Raw genomic sequence first — 21153 nt, 5'->3', positions numbered from 1 at the left:
AACTTTTGCCAGTCTTGTATAATCCTGTATTGGTTTCATGATCAGAGAAAAGTAAGGCTGTGCCAGTGCCAAACCTTGACCGTCGTCCAGAACCTCCAAAATGTGCTTTCAATCGATGAAAGCAATTATTCTAACAGCACTTGAAGGCAACACGGGGCCTGTATCCTGTCTACTTCCTGTAAGGGAAGCGCAGTCAGCTGTCACAATCTGAGAGGCGAGAAGAAGGAGCGCAGACGAGGAGAAACACGCAACAATAGCCAAAATGTCCAGTTTTTCCAACAAGTTCAGCGCGTACACGATGACCCAACTCAACGAAATTTTGGAGGATGACGAAAAACTCTCAAAAATGGTGCATGAGATGGACGAGGTACGTTAATCTCGTGTTGTTGTCTAACGTTAGCTTCTCACTCCTTTTTCTCGGTCACTGTGTTTTTTTTCTTCAAGCCTTTGTTGTGCTTTTCCCAACTCACAATCGGCACTCTTACCGAAATGGTTGCTAAGAATCACGGTTAGTATTTAATCATAAATATGTTGTGCCAACGGAACTTGGGTGCCCTGTTACCCGTAAATATGGATACTAATCGTTAACCTTGGGACGGAGCAGGGGCGAGCTTTGTTTAAGTTTTTAACACTCAAAGATTCACAGTTTGCAACTCTGTTTCCCGAAACCACCTCATTCCTCAGCCAACAGAATCTCCTCTATCCTTAATGTTTCTGAACAAGAATACATTTTTGTAGACAGGCTATTTTTAATAAAAATAATGTAGTTTTATTAATAGCCTATCCTTACTTCTAGAGACACTGTTATGCCAGACTCCATTCACAATTACACCAATTTAAGGCTGACTTATTTATAAGCACTGGCAGACCGTCACATAGGAAAATTTATCAGCCTAAATTGCTGTCGTTAAATTGCACCTTTCGTCAGCTCTAGAAAAAAAATCTATTTTGAATCACAAGTTCCCTTTTTTTTTTTTTTCTGGATTCAAGCTAAATGCCTAATTCACTGGATTACCTCATAGAGTCAAAACATGACTAAGATTTTGCCGCATGAGCCGCTTGGTGAAGTTACACAAGACTTGCTTCTTATTTGGCTCGCAACGGGACTCCTCGGCCTCCAAACGGCGCCAGGAGCCTGCATTTCCACATTAATCTGTATTTGGGTTGCACTGTATAGCCTACACTAGCCTGCACTCGTCGTGATAATGGCTAATAAGCCTATATTTTTTTCCATACACGGAGGGATTGCCAGCCATAGTCCCTGTTAAGAGGTACTGCTTCAGATTGGCATTTTATACAGAATTTCTAGTTATTTCCCATGCTGTTGCTCCTTTCAAAACACTATATTCCAGTGTGGCCCCTAATCTGCCCCACTGTTCCATCCCTGCTGCTGGTACAACTTTCTCACCATGCAGCTTTTCATTATTTTTGCCTAGCAGTGAAGTCTTAAAATCCTCAGAGAACACTTCAGGTCTATTTTTTTTCCTCCCTGGCTTTATCAAACACACAGGACACAGGAATTTGTCTTGTCTGTTGTCATGGTGCAGGGCCTTTTTTTTTCTTTTTTTTTTTCCCCTCCGGCAGCCTAATTTCAGCCCATTTTGTTAGAGCGGGGACTTGCAGTTGAAAACATGATAAAGGCCTCTATTCACAGACATGAGAAACTACAATGTAAGCTGTGTGTAAGTGCGCCACATCCACTGCTGCTTGTTGTTATTAAAGCCATCGGAGAGAATGAAGTGCTGTTAGCTGGCCTTTTGTGTGTGTCCCTTCTATTTCTGATCCACACCCTGAGTGATTATCTCCATAGTTTAATTTTCCTCATCCCATAGGTCACAAAGAGGAAGGCGCTCCTTCAGTGCAATGACACATCAGTTGTTGACTTAAGTTGGTCATAAGATTATGGGATAGAGGGAGCAGAAGCAGCCAAGTAAAGCCGTACCTGAGCTACAGGTTGAGCTGTCTGTGAAATAGTCCCTTTACAGTACACTGGATGAGAACAAAGGCAGTGGGTGTCAAAAGTCATGGAGAGAAACCTGAGATTTCTGAGAAGTACAAGACCGAGTACAGCTGTAGAACACAAGCAGAAAGCCTCACCTCAGACTCATGCTTTATGTGAGCATTTATGCTCCAACACACACTGGCTGCAACACGTGGTGCATTTTGAATAATGCAAAAGGCAGCATCGTAAATTTGTTTAGAGTCGATGCATCCTGGTTTTGACGTAGCTTTAAATGATTATGTAGATGCTGTTACTCTTATTCTTCTGTGACTTAGGCGAACAGTGTGCTGGTCTGTTTGTAGCTTGGATTAAAGATGCATTTTGCCTTCAAAAAGCCACATACTTCCATACTATTTTTGAAGCCTTCAGTTGTCTTGAACACGGGCGGTTTAATTTGGGTGGATTCAGACTCCTAGTAAAGATATCAGTGCTGATGGTCTTTTGCATACAGTTCTCAAAGGAATTGCAGGCTTATTTTGTTAACATGTCTTTATTCTTTTCAGAGAGAGTGCACATTACTTGCTGTCACCTCAAATGTGTCAGTGTTAGCCAAGCAGCTAATTTTCAACTGTTTTCCATTTTCCAGAAGTCAAATCAGAAAGTACATCAAGCTTAGTGGCTGTTGTACGCAGTGTTCTTTTGAACTGTGTTGACAGTAGAGCCGAGCAGCTTCAGGCACTTAACATACAAAATCAAAGCATATCAGTGCGTGCAATTTATCTCCATCTACTGTTGTCATTCTTCTGTTGCTGCATCACTGTAAGCTGATGTCCCCAATATCGGTTTAGCTCCAAGATGAACCTATGTGGGATTGTCTTTACACAGTACATTGTCTTAAGTGATTGGTTATTGTTAGCTTTCCAGGTTATGGTTCTTCAGCCAGTTGGAGCTTCAGACTTCATCACTCTGTTTCTCACTTGTGTAATAATCCTTATTGTCATGCGAAATAGCACAAGACAACATGTGTTCATGTGGCTGTGTGTGTAGTTGGCCAAAAGGAAGGAATTATAATTGCATTTCAAGAGTAAGTTTCAGAGTCGAAAATGTGCCTCAGTTCATCACAGGAAACTATCTAGTTGTGTGATGTTACACCAGCTCTCTGAAATTTACATCTCTGGTCCACCCAGGCTAATGTTTAACCTACTTTTTTTGTAATTATTTCAGATTTTATGGAGGAAAAGAAAAGAAGAAACAATTTTGCGTTTGTTTTGACCTGCTCCTCTGTGGGCGGTCACCAATCGCTAAATGGAAGCAGCTAACTTTGATCAGAATTTGATGGTGCAAAGTGGTGAAAAAATATATTTGATTGCTTTTCCTACATAATATGTACTTTTCTCCATTCAGGCGGACCACGTAAAAACACTTTTAGAAACTCTTCTATAACTGTTACCTCCACTGGAGTTTATTTTTACTCTCCAGTTTTCCTGCAACTCCTCTCCCGGTCGGTTGTGTTTGCACATATGACGTGTTGGTTGGATGTGTGAAATGAGTCAGTTTTTTTTCTTTATTTAGTCGCCCTCTCTTCATGCTGTTGCTCTTCCCACTTGTCTTCATCATCTCAGTTCAGTTTTGCTCCACAGTGGCACCCGTCACTAGTTCACACACACACACACACACACACACACACACACAGTCGCCTTTTTAAAGGGTTCTCGAAGGAGATGTGTGACGTGGTTGTGTATCAACAGGGGGTCTGGGGGGCGTGGCATCAGTGGTTATTTAGAAGCGGCTAATAGAAGGGGCTATTGAGGTTGAAATCCATCTATCTATCATAGACTATTTTCATTTTTACATCCAAAGTTCCTGCATCAATCCACCATATTGCCGTGCTGTATGTGCATAGTCGAATCTCCAATTTACACCTAAAGTCATAGCAAGCTGCATAAATTAGATTAAACTCAGTATTCCTGATGCTCAGACGATCAATATATGCTGCCTAAGCAGTGCTCAGAGAGCTGAGGTGAACATGTGGATAGAACTTGGTAACAGACTCTCCAGGTGTTGATTAAACCCCTAAAACATTTCAAAATCACGCAGAAGTTTGTTTGACATGAAAAAAAAGAAGTAACCCCAAAACTCGTGCTGATGCCTCACTTATATCTTGTCTACACTTAAGCCTCCTGAAGGGCTTGTTCTCTTTTGTTTTGCTAACTTCTTCCTCAGTATGTGGTGTGCATTACCAACAACCCAGCTGTTCCTTTTCCAGGAAGTGAAAGGTGGGAACCACAGGTAATACAAAGCCAATAGCCTTTGGCAGTTCCTATAACCTTTTAAGGAACGGGGCCGTTTTTTCCCGCATTCGCACATACAGGAACTCAGGACCATCGCCCTCAGTTCCTATAACCATTTTAGCTCCTTCTCCGAGGCTGGGTCTGTTCTGGGTTCTATAGGAACACATCTGATGTAGGTGTTTGGTGGTTGGTAGCTATGCCCCATGTCATGTTGTCACGGCTGAAATGTTTCCTCATGCGACACAGACACAACCTGCGCGTGTTTAATAAGTTAAACTTACACGTCGTCTCCTTTGTCTGCGGCGCTCTGCTTTCCTTCCTTCATGAAACAAAGAAGTAAAGTAGGCGCTAAAGTAACACGTCATTGTCGCAGACGGTTACGTTGCATCAGTCCCGACCTGGTCCCGACTCATTTGCGAATGCAGACTGAAACAGTTCCACTGGGGAACTGTTTCGCAGTTCTTAGAACTGCGTTCTTAGAACTATGCTCTTAGAACTGCTCTGTCCGAATGCGGCTAATAAAAAGATTTGTTCTTCCCTCTGATGTGAGAGGAACTTAATGGTTCCTATCTGTGCTCATTCACAGTAAAGTGATCTGTGGCAACAACAAGCAAGTTGTCATTTTGTAGTTTTTTGGAACAAAAAACTCATTTTGAAAGAGATTGAATCGTAAAATAGTTGCCTGTAAGTCAGTGTATTGGATTATTAATGTATGTACTTTATTGCTCAAGAGCAATACACAGTAAACCCCTGGTGTGTCCCACCACAGATTAGAAATAAATGATCTTATTATACTTGAGTGTACCTTGAAACATGTTATATCAAAAGACTGTCAAAATAATTCTTTTTGTTAAATGTCAAGTTCTCAGCTTTAAGCCCGTTTGCGATGGGGGTCATGGTACTTGGTGAAGTTGTTCCAGAGACAAGGTGTAATTTGAACAGCTCATATGGATCCGGATCGGCCTGTCGGTGTGAAAACATGCCGATATTTGATTCATAGTTGTCCACGTTTGTCTTTTAGATGCTGCTCATGTCTGTTTGGACTGCTTCTCATGGTAGAGGAAAGGTTATGATGGACGTTACTGACACGCTTTCGTTTTCCTTTGTAGATGGAGGAGGTCCAGCAAAGCAAGGAGGAGACTCTCGTTAAAAACCGAACTCTGGCCGAGCAGAACCTGGCCCTGCAGCCCAGGCTGGAGCACAAGAAAGAATATCTCACCAAACACTACAGTTGTCTTCAGGAGAGCTTCGAGTCCTACCAGCTTCGCAAGTCCACCCTAGGTACAGCAGCAGCGTGGCTGCAGGATATTGAGAACCATCTTTTATTGATCCCTGGATCACAGCTTCTTGAATTTTTAATGTTACCCGGCTCTTAAGAAATTTGAGCACACTTATCCATGATGTCACTGAGAAAAGGGGGAAAACAGTCAGTGTTTTATAGACATCTTACCAATCACAGCCATGTTTTTTAACTTTTATTTACAGCCTTTGAGGCTTTTGTATTGTAATGGACTGTGATATGAACACAATGTTTGATCCAGGTATTAATATACTACCTGATGAAGTACATTTGTGTGACCGTGCATGTTTAAGTCATGACATATCAGCGTTTTTACATGCAATAAAAAAACAGACGGTGAAGCTTAAATTGGATTATGTACCACAATGTTTTGTCTTAAGCACTTTTGATCTAATAAACCTACAGGGAAACCCGGGTATTTAACAGCTGTGCTAAGATCAAAACAGGTCAGCACTTAATTTTCAGTTCACCGTGTCCATGATCAATAATTTTTTTTTAATCTACAATATAAAACCTTAGCCTACAGTGACGGACACTCATCAGTCCAAGACCCAAAGCTATTCTTCATCACTGAAATCAAAAACTCAACTTTCATTTTGAGTATTTCTCAGTGTGTCGAGTTGCAGTTTTTTTTCTTCGGAGTCAGACAAATGGGAGGCCAAATTGAAGACATCAGACTGAAGGAGGGTTTATTTATTTCATTTTTTCCTCGTATTTTCTTGAATCTCAGACATTAATATAAAGTAAGCAGCAGGTAGCCAGTGGAAATGAGGATTAGTTGCACATTAGGTAAATTACTGTAAATGGTTATCTGTTTTGATACAATCATTACTATAATAATGCCTACTTTTAGATTTTGTGTCTTTAATTAGATGTTAAATGTGGTTGGTTACCATTGGAGAGGGAACCTTTTCAAAATGCCAGTAATAATCACGGGAAGTTGGTGTGGTTTGCTTTTTTTGTTTCCTTATTGTATCGTTTCTCTACGTAACAACACGCTTAAGAGACCTGCCTGACTGGTTCCCTGATTTCAACTCAAAGACTGCTGCAGTGCCATTACCATGAGCCCTGTTTGTCATATTTACTGCAGCAGTAATGCACTTCTGTTCTGGTTGAGAACATTCTAGGTCTGATTTACACTCTGCTGGATCATAAAGTGCTCACATGGAGCGTATATCCTTTACTGGCACAACATTTCTTGGTGTGTGAAGAAGACTGAGTGACGATACTAGTGACTTTGTTGATTCAGTGGTTGCCGAGCAGCTGTCTCGAAATAGCATGCCAGCTATTCACTTTTCTGCTATGCTGATAAAACTTTGACTTTGTCTCCTTGCCTGAGAGGCACGTAGCCTCTGGGAGATCAGCAGGGCTGTTGAAGTCACTGCAGGATGACTTGTTTAACAGCAAAGTGAAGTTCTACAAAATATCTGTTGCCATGTGCTGAGGTTTACTTTGCTTGTTGTCTGCTCATTGCTGGTCTTAATGTATTTAATGACAGTGTCGCCATCGAAGGAGGCATTCAGACACTCCTGGGTTCAAGCCCCTGCAGCATAGCTTTTGTTCTTACTGATGACAGTAAGAACTGGCTTTTGTTAAATGTGCTTTTATGCCTTTAATGGATAGGACAGTTAAGAAAGACGGGAAGCAGGGGGCAGAGAGAGGGGGAACGACATGCAGAAAAGGGCCATCCGATGCGAGACTCAAACCGGGGCCAGCTGCAACGAGGAATATAGCCTCTTGTACATGGGGCGCCTGCTCAACCCACTACGCCCCCACCCCCGTTTTTCATACACAAGCTGTCCTAGTTGTGGATTTGCTCCTGGGCAGCTGGGGAAGGACGGTTACAGTCGCTGTTTGACCCAGATGAAAGCTTCAACATACAGTAGCTTGTTGTTTGCATACAGCTGGAGCATCAGCTCTGTTCTCCTCCAGTCCTGTTGTCCAGGAAACGTGTAGCTTTGACATTACCCATCCCTATCCAGTGGGCTCTTCAGGCCAAAATAACCACTCCTCTCCTTCCAGTAGAACCATATTTACCTGCCTCTGAGGACAGTCTAACTCAGTGGACCATTGTGCTGCCAGGCAAGCTGTGTGCAACACCCACAGTGGGTGGGGGAGTGGTGGATAATAGGACAGGCAGGCGGGGATCTTGAAATGTTGGGGTAAAAGGAGAGAAAGGCTGGTGAGCAGGCCAAAAAACAGCCGAAGTTGATGTGTATTCATTCCTTAAAGGCATGGTTGGTAATCCTGTTCAGAAACACATTTTGTAATACTGGGTGAAATGGTCCGTCTGTCCTGAGAGAAATCTATACAAGATGTATTTAGAAAAAGGGACGAAAATAATCAGACCTCTGTGGCAGCTGCAGGACTGAGAAAAAGCTGACCAATCCGAGATCAGCGTCCCGCTGATCTCGGATTGGAGCGCCTACAAAAACCAATCAGATGCCTCTGCTTTCTGCCTACGCCCCCCTCTGTCGGCTCCCTGCTCCGTGTGCGCATGCGGTTCTACCGGCTTTGGATGACGCACTGACGGAATGGGGAGGGGGGGGTGGAGCTTAGAGGAGGGGACACTTTCGAATCTTGCTAGCTCTCTTGCTAGCTCTCTAGGATTACCTACCATAGCTTTAAATGGCCATCTCATGATCTTCTCTGCTCACCCAGCGTATTAAAGATTTGTGTGGAAGGAGTGCCACTGATATGCCTGAGAGGCTGCATTGTTGTTGGTGGGAGCTCGAGACAGTTCACCCTGGAAAAACATTGAAGCAATGCCAGTAAAACTAATGTATGTTTTTAAATCTAAACAACAACTGACAGAAGTGTGGGACAACCAGTGAATTTAAGTATTCAAGATGATTTTCTTCCCTCATATCAAAGTTAACCACGAAACATATTTATTCAGTTTAAAGTTTGCTTAGTGACAACACAAGTGTCAGGGCTGCTTGTTATAAGTAAAGTTAATCAGGGAAACTGAGGAGCTCCTCTGTATTCTGAGTGTATTTTCCATTACCGATGTTGATCTTATGGACTTTGACAAGAAGTCTTACTGTGCCAGCCAGTTTTACAGGCTTGTTAACCAGTGTCTCAGACATCCGTGTACCCAAACAAACTCAAACTTTGTTTTATTACAAGATGAAGAGATGTGTTGATGTGTTGATGCATTTTTACATTAACAAGCAAAATAATTTGACATTTCTGTAGATTTATGGTCTTACCCTCCATTTTCCATTTACAGGAAATAGACCTAGCTCTGTAATTACTCATTGGGTGTCACAGTTATTCATAAGGTGTGTCTGGAATTTCCTACACTATCTGTCACAGTTTGCACAAGAATATTTTTCCAGAGCTATTTGATCTGCCCTTTGGCCTTTACTGATATAACTGCAGAGGTTGCCTTTTCTTTTGAGGTCCAGTATTTGGGATGTAGTGACATCTAAAGGCATGAGTTGAAAATTGCAACCAAGAGGTTTTTTTTGTTTGCCATTTCTGGATTGCTGTAGAAACAATGTGGCAGTAAGGGTGAGGAGGACTTCCAGAAGCTTTAAAACAAAACTTTAAACTGTACTTGTTTTAATTTGGTTCCGAACTAAGAAGAGCGCAACTCTTAGGTTTCAAATTTTTCTTTTCTATGAGCCAAATCCACTACATCCGAGATTATGCTGCAACATCATAGAGCTATATGACACAAAAAACTCCTAATCCTTAACTGGGTCTGCTCAGTATTACGTACGGCTGTTGTATGAGGAAATGCACACATTCAGACAGCTGCAGGATGTCTGAAGTGGAGCTGCAGGGAACACTGCAAAAAACTGAAAGGAGGGTGGAGGAGAGTATAGCTTGGCCATACCAATAAGTCAACACTTGATGTGGTCAGTCTTTCTTTCATCATCTACTTTACCTTTCACTCACGGTTGTCAAATATTTACTATTTTAACTCACCTTTATTTAACTTGAGGTTAGAGAGCAACATAATAACTTAATATATCTTCACTGATATGATCTGACACACATTTGAAGCCAGCAGTGTTAATGATCAGTGCTGTGACAGATCGCAACCCCTTTATTGGCAACTTTAAAGCACTGAAAGTCAATGAACAAATATACTGATGGATTTAAACTGTTCTCCCTCCAAGAGGTGTACTGTGTATATATGATATATTTCCCCTGCAATGGACTGGTGACTGTCCAGGGTGTGCCCGGCCCGCCACTCTCCTGATGGCAGCTGGTAACTCCCACTCCCAAACCCACCCTGCGACCTAGCCTAGAAAACTAGACGCCCCTAGCGGCCGCAAATGGAATTTGCTCCGGGGCTATGCTGTACAGGGTCTGGCTTGCTAGGCTACCTGCGACCCTGAATTGGATTAAAAGGGTATAGAAAATGGATTTTCGAGAGATTCTCCAGTCTGGCTTTAATGCTGCGATCTTTTAAGAAATCTTAAAAGCACTCTTATGACTCAGAGCACCTACTTTCCACTGAAAAGAGTTGGCACAGGTGTCAGTGATCCCCTGACTTCTCCTGTTTTCCAGCAGGTTGACATGTGTAATACTGAGTGAACCTTTCATCTCTTTCAGCTGTAATAACTTGATCATCCTACGATGTCTCAGTTGAAGTCGTACATTAGAAAGCTAACAAAACTGACATTCCCGTGAGCCTGAGGCCTATTTTCTTTTCATCCAGTTAGCCAAAATGAAACACTTACCTGTTAATCCAGTCTTGTGGACATGCAGTAAAAGACAACTGTATGATTTAAGCATGTAGAGCAAACATGCCGGATCCAAAAATATTCAACATCAATCATCAGTGTTGAGAGGAAAAATATTGCCACTAACTTTAAAAAGCAAGGCTTACTCGCACTGTTCTCGGTGTCCAGTGCATAAATGCAACTGTTTACATCTTTTGTTCTTATGTTTGACATGACAGAAAGCCAAGAATAGCATATCAGGTTAGACAAGAGTCTCCTCTGTAATTAAAGATCTGCCATATTGTGTCCAGGCCCTTTGGAACTTTAGTAAGTTTACATGTCTGTGGAGATCAGTCAGTACTGCTGTGTCACCTGCCTCATTCTCAGGCTGTCACCGTGTGTGTGTGTGTGGTCCCAGCTCAATTGGTGTTGACTTTGAGCCCCGATTCAGAACACAAACAAAACTGGGATCCTCCCCAGACTCACCATGGCAGTTTCAGTTGACTCAGCTGAGTTTGCGAGTTCACAGCAAACAGGGAGGCGATACGTTTGGATCGATTGATTTCCCACGTCCTGCTTTAGCTTTGTGTGCTAGGGCTGATAAAGAAAACCCTGTCATTGCCAACATGTTTTTTTCCTCTCAATTCCTGTGTTATTTCGGAATGGATCATATTTTGTTTTGAAAGCATCAGTATTGCCTTTAGTCGTGTGTGTGTGTGTGTGTGTGTGTGTGTGTGTGTATGAAAACACTTCTATAAATAAGGATCCTGTGACTTAAAAGTGGTGTTTTGTGCAAAGTATGGGATCAGTTGTAATGTTACGGAGAGTATAACAGGTTGTTACAGTGAGGTGTTTCGAACACAAGAGCAGGGTGCACAGTTTGTTTTTGTAGTAACAGAGTTTCACATTGGAGTTACTCAGTAATCCGAAGGTGTAAATTTAATTTCTAAGTAGTTTTATATTGGTTAAGCATTCAGCTGAGCTGAGTATGCAGCACCTGGGGCTGTGCTACCAGTCTTGTCTGTTAAGTGGACATGCCCTCTCGGTTCAGGTCCAGCAGAAAAATGGCATTTGTCTTGTTGTTTTACAGACCACAAGTCAGGAAACACCTCCCTGGACACGTTGCTGGCCCTGCTGCAGACAGAGGGAGCCAAAATAGAGGAAGAGACGGAGGTAAGCATTCACGGATGACATCATGGATCCTGAGTCAGTGATTCATATACCTGCTTTTCCAGTTGTTGTCGTCTTCTCACACAGGTTTCACTGTTTTCACTTCCAATAATTAACAGTCAGTGTTTTAAGCGTAAAAGCCCTAAAAAAAACTTTGAACCATTTTCCCTCCTGGCACCACCATTCAAAACACAGTAAACAAACCCCCTGCCCCCAGAACATATGGTTGATATTTCTGAGAACAACCCTAGTGGTAGATGGGTGTAACATCAGGGCAGCTTCTTCTTAATTTATAGACCTCACATACAAACCAACCCTATTACAAAGCATATAAGCATGATTAATATCAAAAACTAAATCCTGATGATTTGCGTATTATAAAAACAGCTTCACTGAGAACATGCAGCTCTCTATGAGACCGAGTCTGCTCACCTGTTGATGGCATTCATCTGAACTCGCACATTATAATTAGTGTTACATTATTTTTTTTATTTTTTTTCCGTTGCTACACCTGGGACTGAAATCTTAACATTGGTGTGAATGTTTGGCATTTTGCTGCGTTTGACAACATTATAGCCTTACTCCGCTTGCTGTGCGTGTGTAAGATGTTGACCAAAACTCTCTTGGTATACCTATATGTGTATGTGACAAGCATTTGCCACCACAGTGTTGCAAAATATAATGCACAGTTACATCAGAATGAGACGGTTCCCATGAATTATGTTCCTATGATTCTTCCACATGCAGCTGAAGCGCTACAGTTTCATAACCTCAGAAACAGTTTTAATGCTGCTCACAAATTAACTGTGCACTTTGTGCCAGGCAATTCATTTGTGAGAGGCATGTGTAATGATTTCTAACATTTTCCATTATAAAGTAATTAAAGCTGGAATAATCATTGTCTGAATCTTTTTGAAATGACCCACAGCAGTTTGTAAATGACTGGTTTAATTTCAGTGTTTTTCCATCTTCATTACTCACGATGGCTCTTAACTCAGTGTTGAATCAGTCAGAACGGACTTCTCTCTTTGCTGTTTAAAGCTCTTAAATCTTTTCTTCTGTCAACAGAACATGGCTGACTCTTTCCTGGATGGCGACATGACCCTGGATTCCTTTATTGATGCCTATCAGAACAATAGGAAGCTGGCCCACTTAAGACGAGTGAAGATCGAGAAGCTGCAAGAGATGGTGCTGAACGGCCAGCGGCTCCCCCAGGCGTCGGTCCCTGCCTCCCGATCCCAGGACGTGTCGGCAGCGGCCTCCCTCCTCTCTGAGGCCAGCAGTAGCAGCTCTTCCCCTGTCGCCCAGCCCAGAAGGAAACCCCCGGCTCCTCCATCCCAGCCTCCCCCTACTCTAAATCCAGGTGCAGGTCTAACTGCTGCCCCCCAGCCTCCTGCCTTCTATTCAGCATCACCATACCCACAAATTCCTCCCCGAACAGGGCAACCATTCCCCAACATCCCCTCTGGATACCCCAGCCACTACCTCTCTCAGTACCCCCCTGCTTTGCCTCAGAGGCCCCCCCCCCGTATGGCACCTCAACCTGGATTTATCATGCAGTAAATGAAAAAAAATTAAATAAATGCCATTCAGAGGATGTATGGTGTTTGTCGAAGACTTTTCACTACTGAATCTCCTCTGAGAACAATTTTTCTATGTCAATTGCCTTCTTGGATTATGACCAATCACAAAACAAGAAAGCAGACCCACGCCGCTGGTCTGGTCACTTTCAGCTGAAGCAGATCTCCAATAACCTCGGTGGATTCACGCTCCATTCTCAAGTGCACCATCAATCCCAACAAAGGAAAATAATTAAACGAGACTGGCCTCGTGTCTCGCTGAGCCGCAATCCCTTTAGCAAGGTGGGCCGCCACAGGCTGCAGTGAGTGACGCCAGTGTCAGCCTGTGGGTCACCGAGCTAGGACTTTTTACTTAATCAGCTCTTTGTGTGTCCAGTCAGAGCCCTCAGTCAGTCTCTCTGCTCCTTCAAAAATGTTCCTCAAATTCTTATGGAACACTAAAGTTAAATATATATATATAAAAAAAAAAGAGGCTTTTAAAATAGTCATGCACCATAGTAATTTACTGGTAATGTATATGCAAGCGAGGAGAGACCCTAATTACTGTGCAGTTTTAATGAAAACATCATCTCCCAGAAAATATTCAGGCAGAAACTGCATCTATGCTGTGATATTTCTTTTTTTAGTTTCTCTGGTCTTTTTTGATAATTCACAAGGTACATAAGAATATTTGAATTTCATCATCATCTATTGATATAATACTAACAGAGTTATGTTAATGATAGCAAAGGTAGACTGATTAACATGTTTAAAGAGGGCTTTTGTTTGTTTCATCTTCAGTATGTGGATTTATCTACAGAGAGTCCAGGCTGGTTCTAAATGGCTGACTGGTCCATCTCAGGGCACGAGGCAAAAGGGAGCAGAGAGGACTAGCAGCTGAGCTGGTGTAACAAATAGGCCTGCAGAGCCTCGTCTGAAATGAAGGAATTATGTATAGCCATACAGTACACTCCAGATGTGTGTTTACCATAGGCTCCTGTTGTAATGCAACACTCCTTTTATGATGACCTTTGTCTTTAACTTCCTCTGTTGGAACTTTATGGGGAAATTATGCCAACAGTTCTTTGGATCTCATACGCACATGTTTGGTTCTGTTCAGATTTCTGTCGCACTGAGCACCAAAGACTTCCCACATCAGTCCATATTTAAGTTTTTAGTTTTAGTACGAACATCGACCGTCATTCCCAACATATCCGTTTGTAACGTTGAACCTCTTTTTTGAAACGTGCAAGCCGGAAGTCTTCAGGAGGAACAGCCTGGCTGTGGGAGGAACCTTTTCCTGGTGCGATCTTAAATTGTTCCTCCTTTTTTTTTTTTCTTCTTCTTCTTCTTCTCCCGATTGCTGTTGCTCTGCACTGTTGAAGAGCCACCAGTGCCTACACTTGAAGTGACGTCGATCACTTTCTGCTGATTACTCCATGTCTCTATGCTCAGCTGTAGATGTTAGAATTCCCCATAACTCCTGAGATTTAAAAAAAACTATAGCAAATCTGGCTGCTTAGCATTTGGCTTCCTCCTCCTGCTACTCACTGTATGTTTCACCAGTGGGTTACAGAAAAGCCTGTCTATCTGTCAGGCTGACGAGCTTTGTGTAGCAGAAAGACTATACTTAACATATGCCAGAGAGACGGGAGACACCTCCAGGCCACATGCCAAGTGGTGCTTGTTCTTCTCTTCCATTGCCTGGGGTGAATCCACAGAAAATTGCATGTAACATCTTCTTTTCTCTTGTTTTTAATCATTTAATTGGTAAAATAACAGGACTCTGAAATACTTTGTCATACCTGTGATAATGTTTACCCCAAACACGTCAAACAGTTAAAACAACCAAGAAAAAAAAAGCAGAAATGTTTCAATGAACCAGCATTTCTAACAACTAACATTGGCCATTGACCTCCCCTTTGTTCAGTTTGAAGACTCCTCTTAAATACTTTAGTTTCAATTCATGAGCTGCTTTTAGTTCCAACTGCTCCTCTGCATCTATGGTTTTCTTTGTGGTTGGTGAAAATTTCAGTGTAATGTTGTAGGTATTTACTTATAATGAATGTTTAATGCTATTTTCAAGTTCAATAAAACTCGAAATTTTTTATACGTTTTCCCTCAGGTTGATTTATTTGAGCTCTTCGTCAGGTGGCATGTGTTTGTTAGGTTGAAGAAAAATGTTCACCTTTTTGTACTGAAGCTAGATTTGCAGCACCTGGTAAACGCCTGTAAAGACTTACACATTTTGTTGAGGCTTCTTCTACAGCTCTATGACCTTCATTTATGTGCCTCTGCTCTGCCCTCTACTGGAGAATGTGTCAAATGTGCAAACAAAGGAACAAATTCATGTACTTTTCAAAATGACAAAAGAGAGCCACCTAGTGTTAAAGGTAGGGAATTTCTCCTATATTTTCAAATGATTTGAAAGATTTTTATGATTTATAATGAGCGTTTCTGCCATGTTTTTTATTTTATTTTTATTTTTTATCTGTTGCACTGACGGGTTGCTTACTCCCGTGATACAACAGGTGGCTCTGACTGCACATGCTGACTTGAACGGTGAAAGAATCCACAATATAACTGAAAATATTAGCTTTTTCTCCTCTCATATTAGAGCTATCGGATTGTTTTAGCCGGAAATGAAGGAATATCCATTAATGTTTCATATGTAGTTGGAAAAAGAGCTTTTTTTTTTTTTTATCAAATGAGTACACATTTTGGATATGTATATTTGTAAAGGTATTGTTAGCAAAGTAGGTAGAGAGAGGGATGACACGCAGCAGAGGTTTTGTTGTGCCAAAAAGTGACCGCCATAAATTTATTGTATGGCTGTGGGAGCGAGCATAGCTTTTTTTTTTAAGCAGTTCCACTCGTATTTGTTAGGTTTGTCAAAAAGACACAGCACGAAAATAGACGTCGTAATCCGAAATAAATGGCTAAATAAATACGTTTATGATGATAAATGCTACTAAAATTAGTAACAAAACACCGTATGGTAGAATAATTGAATAGTATGTGGAAAAAATAAAATGTTCTGCTATAATTTTAAACTGCATTCTTTAAATTTATGTTAATTCAGCTATTTGTTTACTTTGTCACTCAGTTTTAAATTTGGTTAATTCATTTTCTTTTTTTAATTTGTTCATCCTGTATTTTTCTTTCTGTATTATTTTCCCTTTACATTGTATTGATTTATTTTCTTGAAATGATTTAGTTTAATTTGACTTCGTTATATATTTTTCTAATGATAATTTTAAATTTATTTTTATGTGTAGTTATGTTTACTTCTCTTGTTTTCCCAGTGCATTTTCTCCATATATTTCCATGTTTTAGAAATAAAAAAATGACCATGTATTTATTTCGGATTATAACAGTTTCAGTCCTCAGCGAACAGCATATTTTCCCTCTAAAAGGAGGATTTTTGTCCTTGAACGCACCCCAAAACCCACGTGTTACGTTTCCATAGTCACGTCACATCGCTTCCACCATGTTGTTGGAAATCTGCCGCTGGTTGCTCCTCCACTCACTCACTTACTGTCAGATTAGAGTTTAATCCGAGGCGGAGGACACACTGTCAAGACGCTGCCCGCATTTTAGAAGGACTCGCCCCGTTTATGAACGCTAAATAAAAGCGATTCTCCGAGCGGCTGTCTCTTTTCTTCTTACTATCAACGACTGGCACATACAAGATGGGACTCCAGTCCTCCGTTCTTGCTTATGCTTGTCCGCCGATTTGCCTATACGTTAAAATGTTAGCTGGCTAACTAGCTGAAAAAGAGTAACTAAATCGGATTAGCTGCTAACAGCAGCCTCTCTCTGAGTTTATCCAGGTATTGTTTGCTACACTTTATTACTATTGCACAGCAACTGTTGCTTTGTGTTCGTTTTTTTTTTTTTTTTTTTTTTTTTAAATTAAAAAAAAATATTACATTTGAACAATTGTGTCAAAAATACTACTTTGAGTTTTAATTATTCGTTAGCATTAATGTTGCTGTAAACTAGCTTGGTTATTCGCTGGGGGAAAGACGACAAAGAGAGCTGTACTTCCTTTTCTAGCTTCTTTAACGGTTCGTTAGAAAAGACCAAAAGTTGTGCCTCTGAACCCCGGCGCCGAAAGTCAAGACGGAGTTAACGGCCAGGCTTGTGCGCTAGCTTGTCCTTAGGCTAGCTGGACCTGTACAAGGACTATACCAGATTTGTACCCAGAAAACAGCCTCCGGCCGAAACCAAAGATGTCAGGAAAAGATAAAGAAAAAGACAAGGAGAAACAGTCCACCACGGAACGGCTGATAAAAGGTGAGACAATATTACTACATCTTATATTGATACACTTGTACAGTAGTTGCTTTATCATTTAATTCATAGCTGCATTAAACTATTGAGTGGATTGCAAACCACCTGTAGCTTTTGGAAAAAAAAACTGTATCTTTAAATGGCTTGTGGCAAAGTACGATGTGATTACAGCGGTCAGATCAGGATCCTTATGCGATTAGCCTGTACCGTGGGTATGCTCGGTACATGTGGACCACCAAGAATCCAAGCATTTTAGGAGTGATTACCAAGACTGTAATATTTCACAATATGACATGCATCAAAGCTGACATGTCGTCATATCCAGTCCTCCTAAAGTTCAGCATGGCTGAAAAGTAACGTAACAGCAGTCCAAGTCCGATTCAAATCCAGATCCGTATCAGCACCAAAAATTGAGCACTCCTAAACTGACCCACGCTTGATGACAGGTAAAAAAAAATTCATGCAAATCTGCCTCTAACCTTTCAATAAAAAAACAAACCATGTGACCTCTTTGCACCGCCTAGGAATGCTCTAGTTCTGTGTAGCAGGGCTTGAAGAGATGGATTCCTTTGCACTGAGGTTGTGGCGGCTCATTGAACTGACAGGGCACCATTTGTCGTGTTGGGTCAAGCAGAGCCAAGTCTGAGGCAACTCTCTCTCGCACCCCACTCCTGCTACCACCTCCACCCTCTCTAGAACCAGTACTAAATGCCAGTGCAGCCCATATCCCTGTCTGTCTGCAAGGGCACTGGGAGAGTGTCTTGCCAGAGGACTGGAATGCTGAAGTGTGAGCCAGTAGGGAGAGACTGAGTTAATTGTGGAAAGAATCTCCCCAGTGATGTTCCCAACGTGGCCAGTGTGCCGAGTGGGAATGAGACTGTTAAGGGGAAGAAGTCAGAACTGTAAAGTACTTGAAGGACAGCTTTGGTTTAGGGTGACTGTTGTCAGCAGTTGGACTATTTTCTTTTGCTGAGTATTGACTTACACATGTTTACCCAGTGATGTGTTCACGATGCCTTTACCTAACAGTTTTAGGCGTTAAGGCTGGATCTTGTTAGCCATTCCTGATAAAGATTCTTGTAACTTTGAAACAAATTGAACTGTCTGTCAAAGAAAAAAATCAAAGAGACACCAAAGCAGAATGTCTGCAACTATCAACCCCACGTGACTGACTGGCAGAGATGGCGAATAAACCCCGGCCTGGCTATTTAGCTTTTGAGGGTAATGCATTCACTGATAATTAGAGCAATCTGAAGTGGAGCTCATGATTCATCCAGCCACAGTCCACTCCATTCATCTCTACCCAGCCGCATCTTTGTAATTCAAACCCCCTCTATTGTGCTGATTTTGAAACAATGGTGAACATATTCTAGACGCTGGCTCGTATCACTGTCGAAAACATTATCCTCGGTGGGCATGATGGTAGATGGTCTTGTCTTTGTTTCTTGAGTCGTTTGTAGTCATGCCAGACTGTGGGTGTTGATGCAGTGTAGCAGTGGCCCTCAGTATGTCTGCTGCACTGAAGAGTTCATCAAACATTAAGGCTAATTAGGCCTGAAGCCGTTCTGAGAGTGGTGGTAGCTTATCATTTTATTGTTAGCTCATTATTTGGAACAACACATTTTTCTGCACTGTGTTTGCTATGCGTTGGAAAAAGTGGCTCCTCTCACTGCTGTCTACACCTTTGTCTTTTCAGACTGTGCTCTGCTGAAAGAGATTTGTTTGCATCTGATCCCACCTTCACCGTGCTTGAAAATCAACCTAGAATTTATTGCTTTTCTTATTGTTATTATTATTATTATTGGAGTGCAGGGGGGGTCATTCCTGTTGAGTTGGATCGAGTGTTCTGTCCTTTGGCATTGAGACCAGTTGTTATGGTCCACTGTGGGTAATTACTGCCAGCCTTCTGGCAAATGCTCGTAAATTTGGTCAAAACGGCTCTGGCCTGAAATGTGTTATGGCTCATGATGGTTCTCATTCTGTCTTGTTTTTTTTTTTTTTATAGAGCCTGCTTTGTTCAGACAGGTCCTTCCCATAGTGTGACAAGGCTTTTAAGTAAACAGCCCCTGAATCTGGAAGCCCTCGCTTATAGAGGCTTTACCTAAGCTGTTCTTAAGGCTCTACCTCAGCTTATAGCTCTCTTCATGGCCGTGCGTCGAAGGCCGCAGAGCACTTACTGTTTATTTATACTACACCGGTCAACACATAACAGCTTGTCCTCAGCCAGGATAGCCAAGTTGGAGCTGCTACCTGCCTGCTAGCTGTAGCCTGAAATCAGTTACCTGTTACCATTTGTTTGCAGTCAGGCTCCACCTACAGTCCCATACCAGCTATTGCTGGTCCAAAAAGCCTCGACTGGACAGACAATAAAAGCAATATGCCAGGTAGCCTACTTCCCTAAAGAGCAATAAAAACAGTAGATCACGCTCGTTATGTCCAAACTCCAACACGAACCTGAGTGACAAATACATTCAGCCCCTTCTGCACTCATGCACTGCATAGCTGATTAGTGAATGCACCCACACTAAAAATCATTAATTCCTCTTTCATATTGCACTTTGATTTGCTCTGTGTGGGTGTGACAACTTTCCCAGAATGCCTCTCTCTGTTCTTCATAGTGCTAATCCGCACTAGTTGATGTTGGTATTTGTGTCACATTTGACAGTACAGCGTATCCTGTGCACTGTCCTGTGGATGCAATCAGGAGTTCTGAATCAGCGCAAGTCTGTACTGTGCAAATGTTTTCACTTTTAAAGCTGCAGAATTTTTTTTATGTTTCTACTTTTAATTATAATGCCTAAAAGCTAGTGCTGCAGACTAGTTATACACCAAAAGTAACTGGCAGCATAATTCACGAGATATCCGGATTGTTATTAGGCGTACCAGCTGTAATCCCTTCACCTCTTTTTGGCCTGGCAGTGAGGCTGCTGGCATCACATTCCCGTATTCATTTGAGCAAGTGTTTTGATGTTTTTCTAATTTCCTTTGACCACCTTATATCAAAAAGTACCGTGGGACATTTTTTACAAAGTATATAATAGTAACCTTCATTTAATTTGTAATTGATGTAGACGGAGTAGGACGAAGCCGTAACTGCTGCATTGTCCCAGTGATGGATTTCCCGTGATAAAATGTTCTGTTTTACTTGTGGTTCTGGGTGTTCTGATGGAGAAGCTCTCAAGTCCCGGCCTTGAAAGCACTGACCTTTTGTGGTGATGGTAAAAGGATTGTGTAGGTGGTGGAGCAGCTTACTGATGGAGCGGGAGGGAGTCAAGTGAGGTGTGGTGTCTCTGCCCCCCCCCTCTGCATCTCTCACCTGGCAGGATCATGTTGATGTATGCACATTCGATGGAGAAGAAAAAGTCATATCTAGTAATTGCAATATAAGAGCCGCGGAGGCTTTTTCTTGCTTCACATATTATTCTGGGATCATATCACCTGATGTTGATCTTTTCCGTCTGAACAAGCCATCAGAGTGAGGTGATTGGCATGCTGCTTACAACTAAAAAGTTCTGTCTGTCTCGCCGAAATTGGGCAAGTTGGCCTTGTGAAAAATATGACGAATAGCTGTTCGCATTTCCAGTTTGCATTTTTCCCATAAATATTCCAGACCTTAACAATTGTTTGTAGCTTTGACGATGACCTCACAGCTTGAATACCTTTTCTCTGGCCTGTCTCTGATAATTCATAACTCTGCCTGTTTTTGTGAACAGCTGTGCCATACCCACCACAACATAAGCTGACAATAAAGGAGCTGTTTGAAGATGGGAAGCCCAACCCCGAGGTGCTCCGCAACCATCTAGTCAAAGAAGGCCGGTTGGAAGAGGACGTGGCTCTTAAGATCATCAACGATGGGGCCAACATCCTCCGCCAAGAGAAGTGCATGCTGGAAGTGGAAGCGCCTATAACTGGTAGG

General features: G+C 41.9%; 2 protein-coding genes across 4 annotated transcripts in view; both read left to right on the top strand.

Moving 5' to 3' along the window:
* Nucleotides 1–182: 182 nt before the first annotated feature.
* Nucleotides 183–15049, top strand: vps37ba (VPS37B subunit of ESCRT-I a). Its single transcript, XM_075468210.1, has 4 exons — nt 183–367; nt 5343–5514; nt 11303–11385; nt 12451–15049. The coding sequence occupies exons 1-4, from the start codon at nt 263–265 to the stop codon at nt 12943–12945; spliced, it is 855 nt and encodes a 284-aa protein (XP_075324325.1). The 5' UTR covers nt 183–262; the 3' UTR covers nt 12946–15049.
* Nucleotides 15050–16170: 1121 nt separating this feature from the next.
* Nucleotides 16171–21153, top strand: part of ppp3cca (protein phosphatase 3, catalytic subunit, gamma isozyme, a) — a 31077-nt gene continuing 26094 nt past the window's right edge. For 2 of the 3 annotated variants that reach the window (XM_075468208.1, XM_075468207.1), the window contains exons 1-2: nt 16171–17240; nt 20951–21148. In XM_075468208.1, coding sequence (XP_075324323.1) covers nt 17177–17240; nt 20951–21148 — 262 coding nt within the window. In that variant the 5' untranslated portion in view covers nt 16171–17176. The remainder of the gene's footprint in view (nt 17241–20950; nt 21149–21153) is intronic. The other variant, XM_075468209.1, reaches the window with a different exon arrangement.

This window comes from Odontesthes bonariensis, chromosome 6, assembly GCF_027942865.1.
Source record: "Odontesthes bonariensis isolate fOdoBon6 chromosome 6, fOdoBon6.hap1, whole genome shotgun sequence".
NCBI lineage: Eukaryota > Metazoa > Chordata > Actinopteri > Atheriniformes > Atherinopsidae > Odontesthes > Odontesthes bonariensis.
The sequence above is the reverse complement of the archived record's forward strand: the minus strand, read 5'-3'. Positions and strand labels throughout refer to the sequence as shown.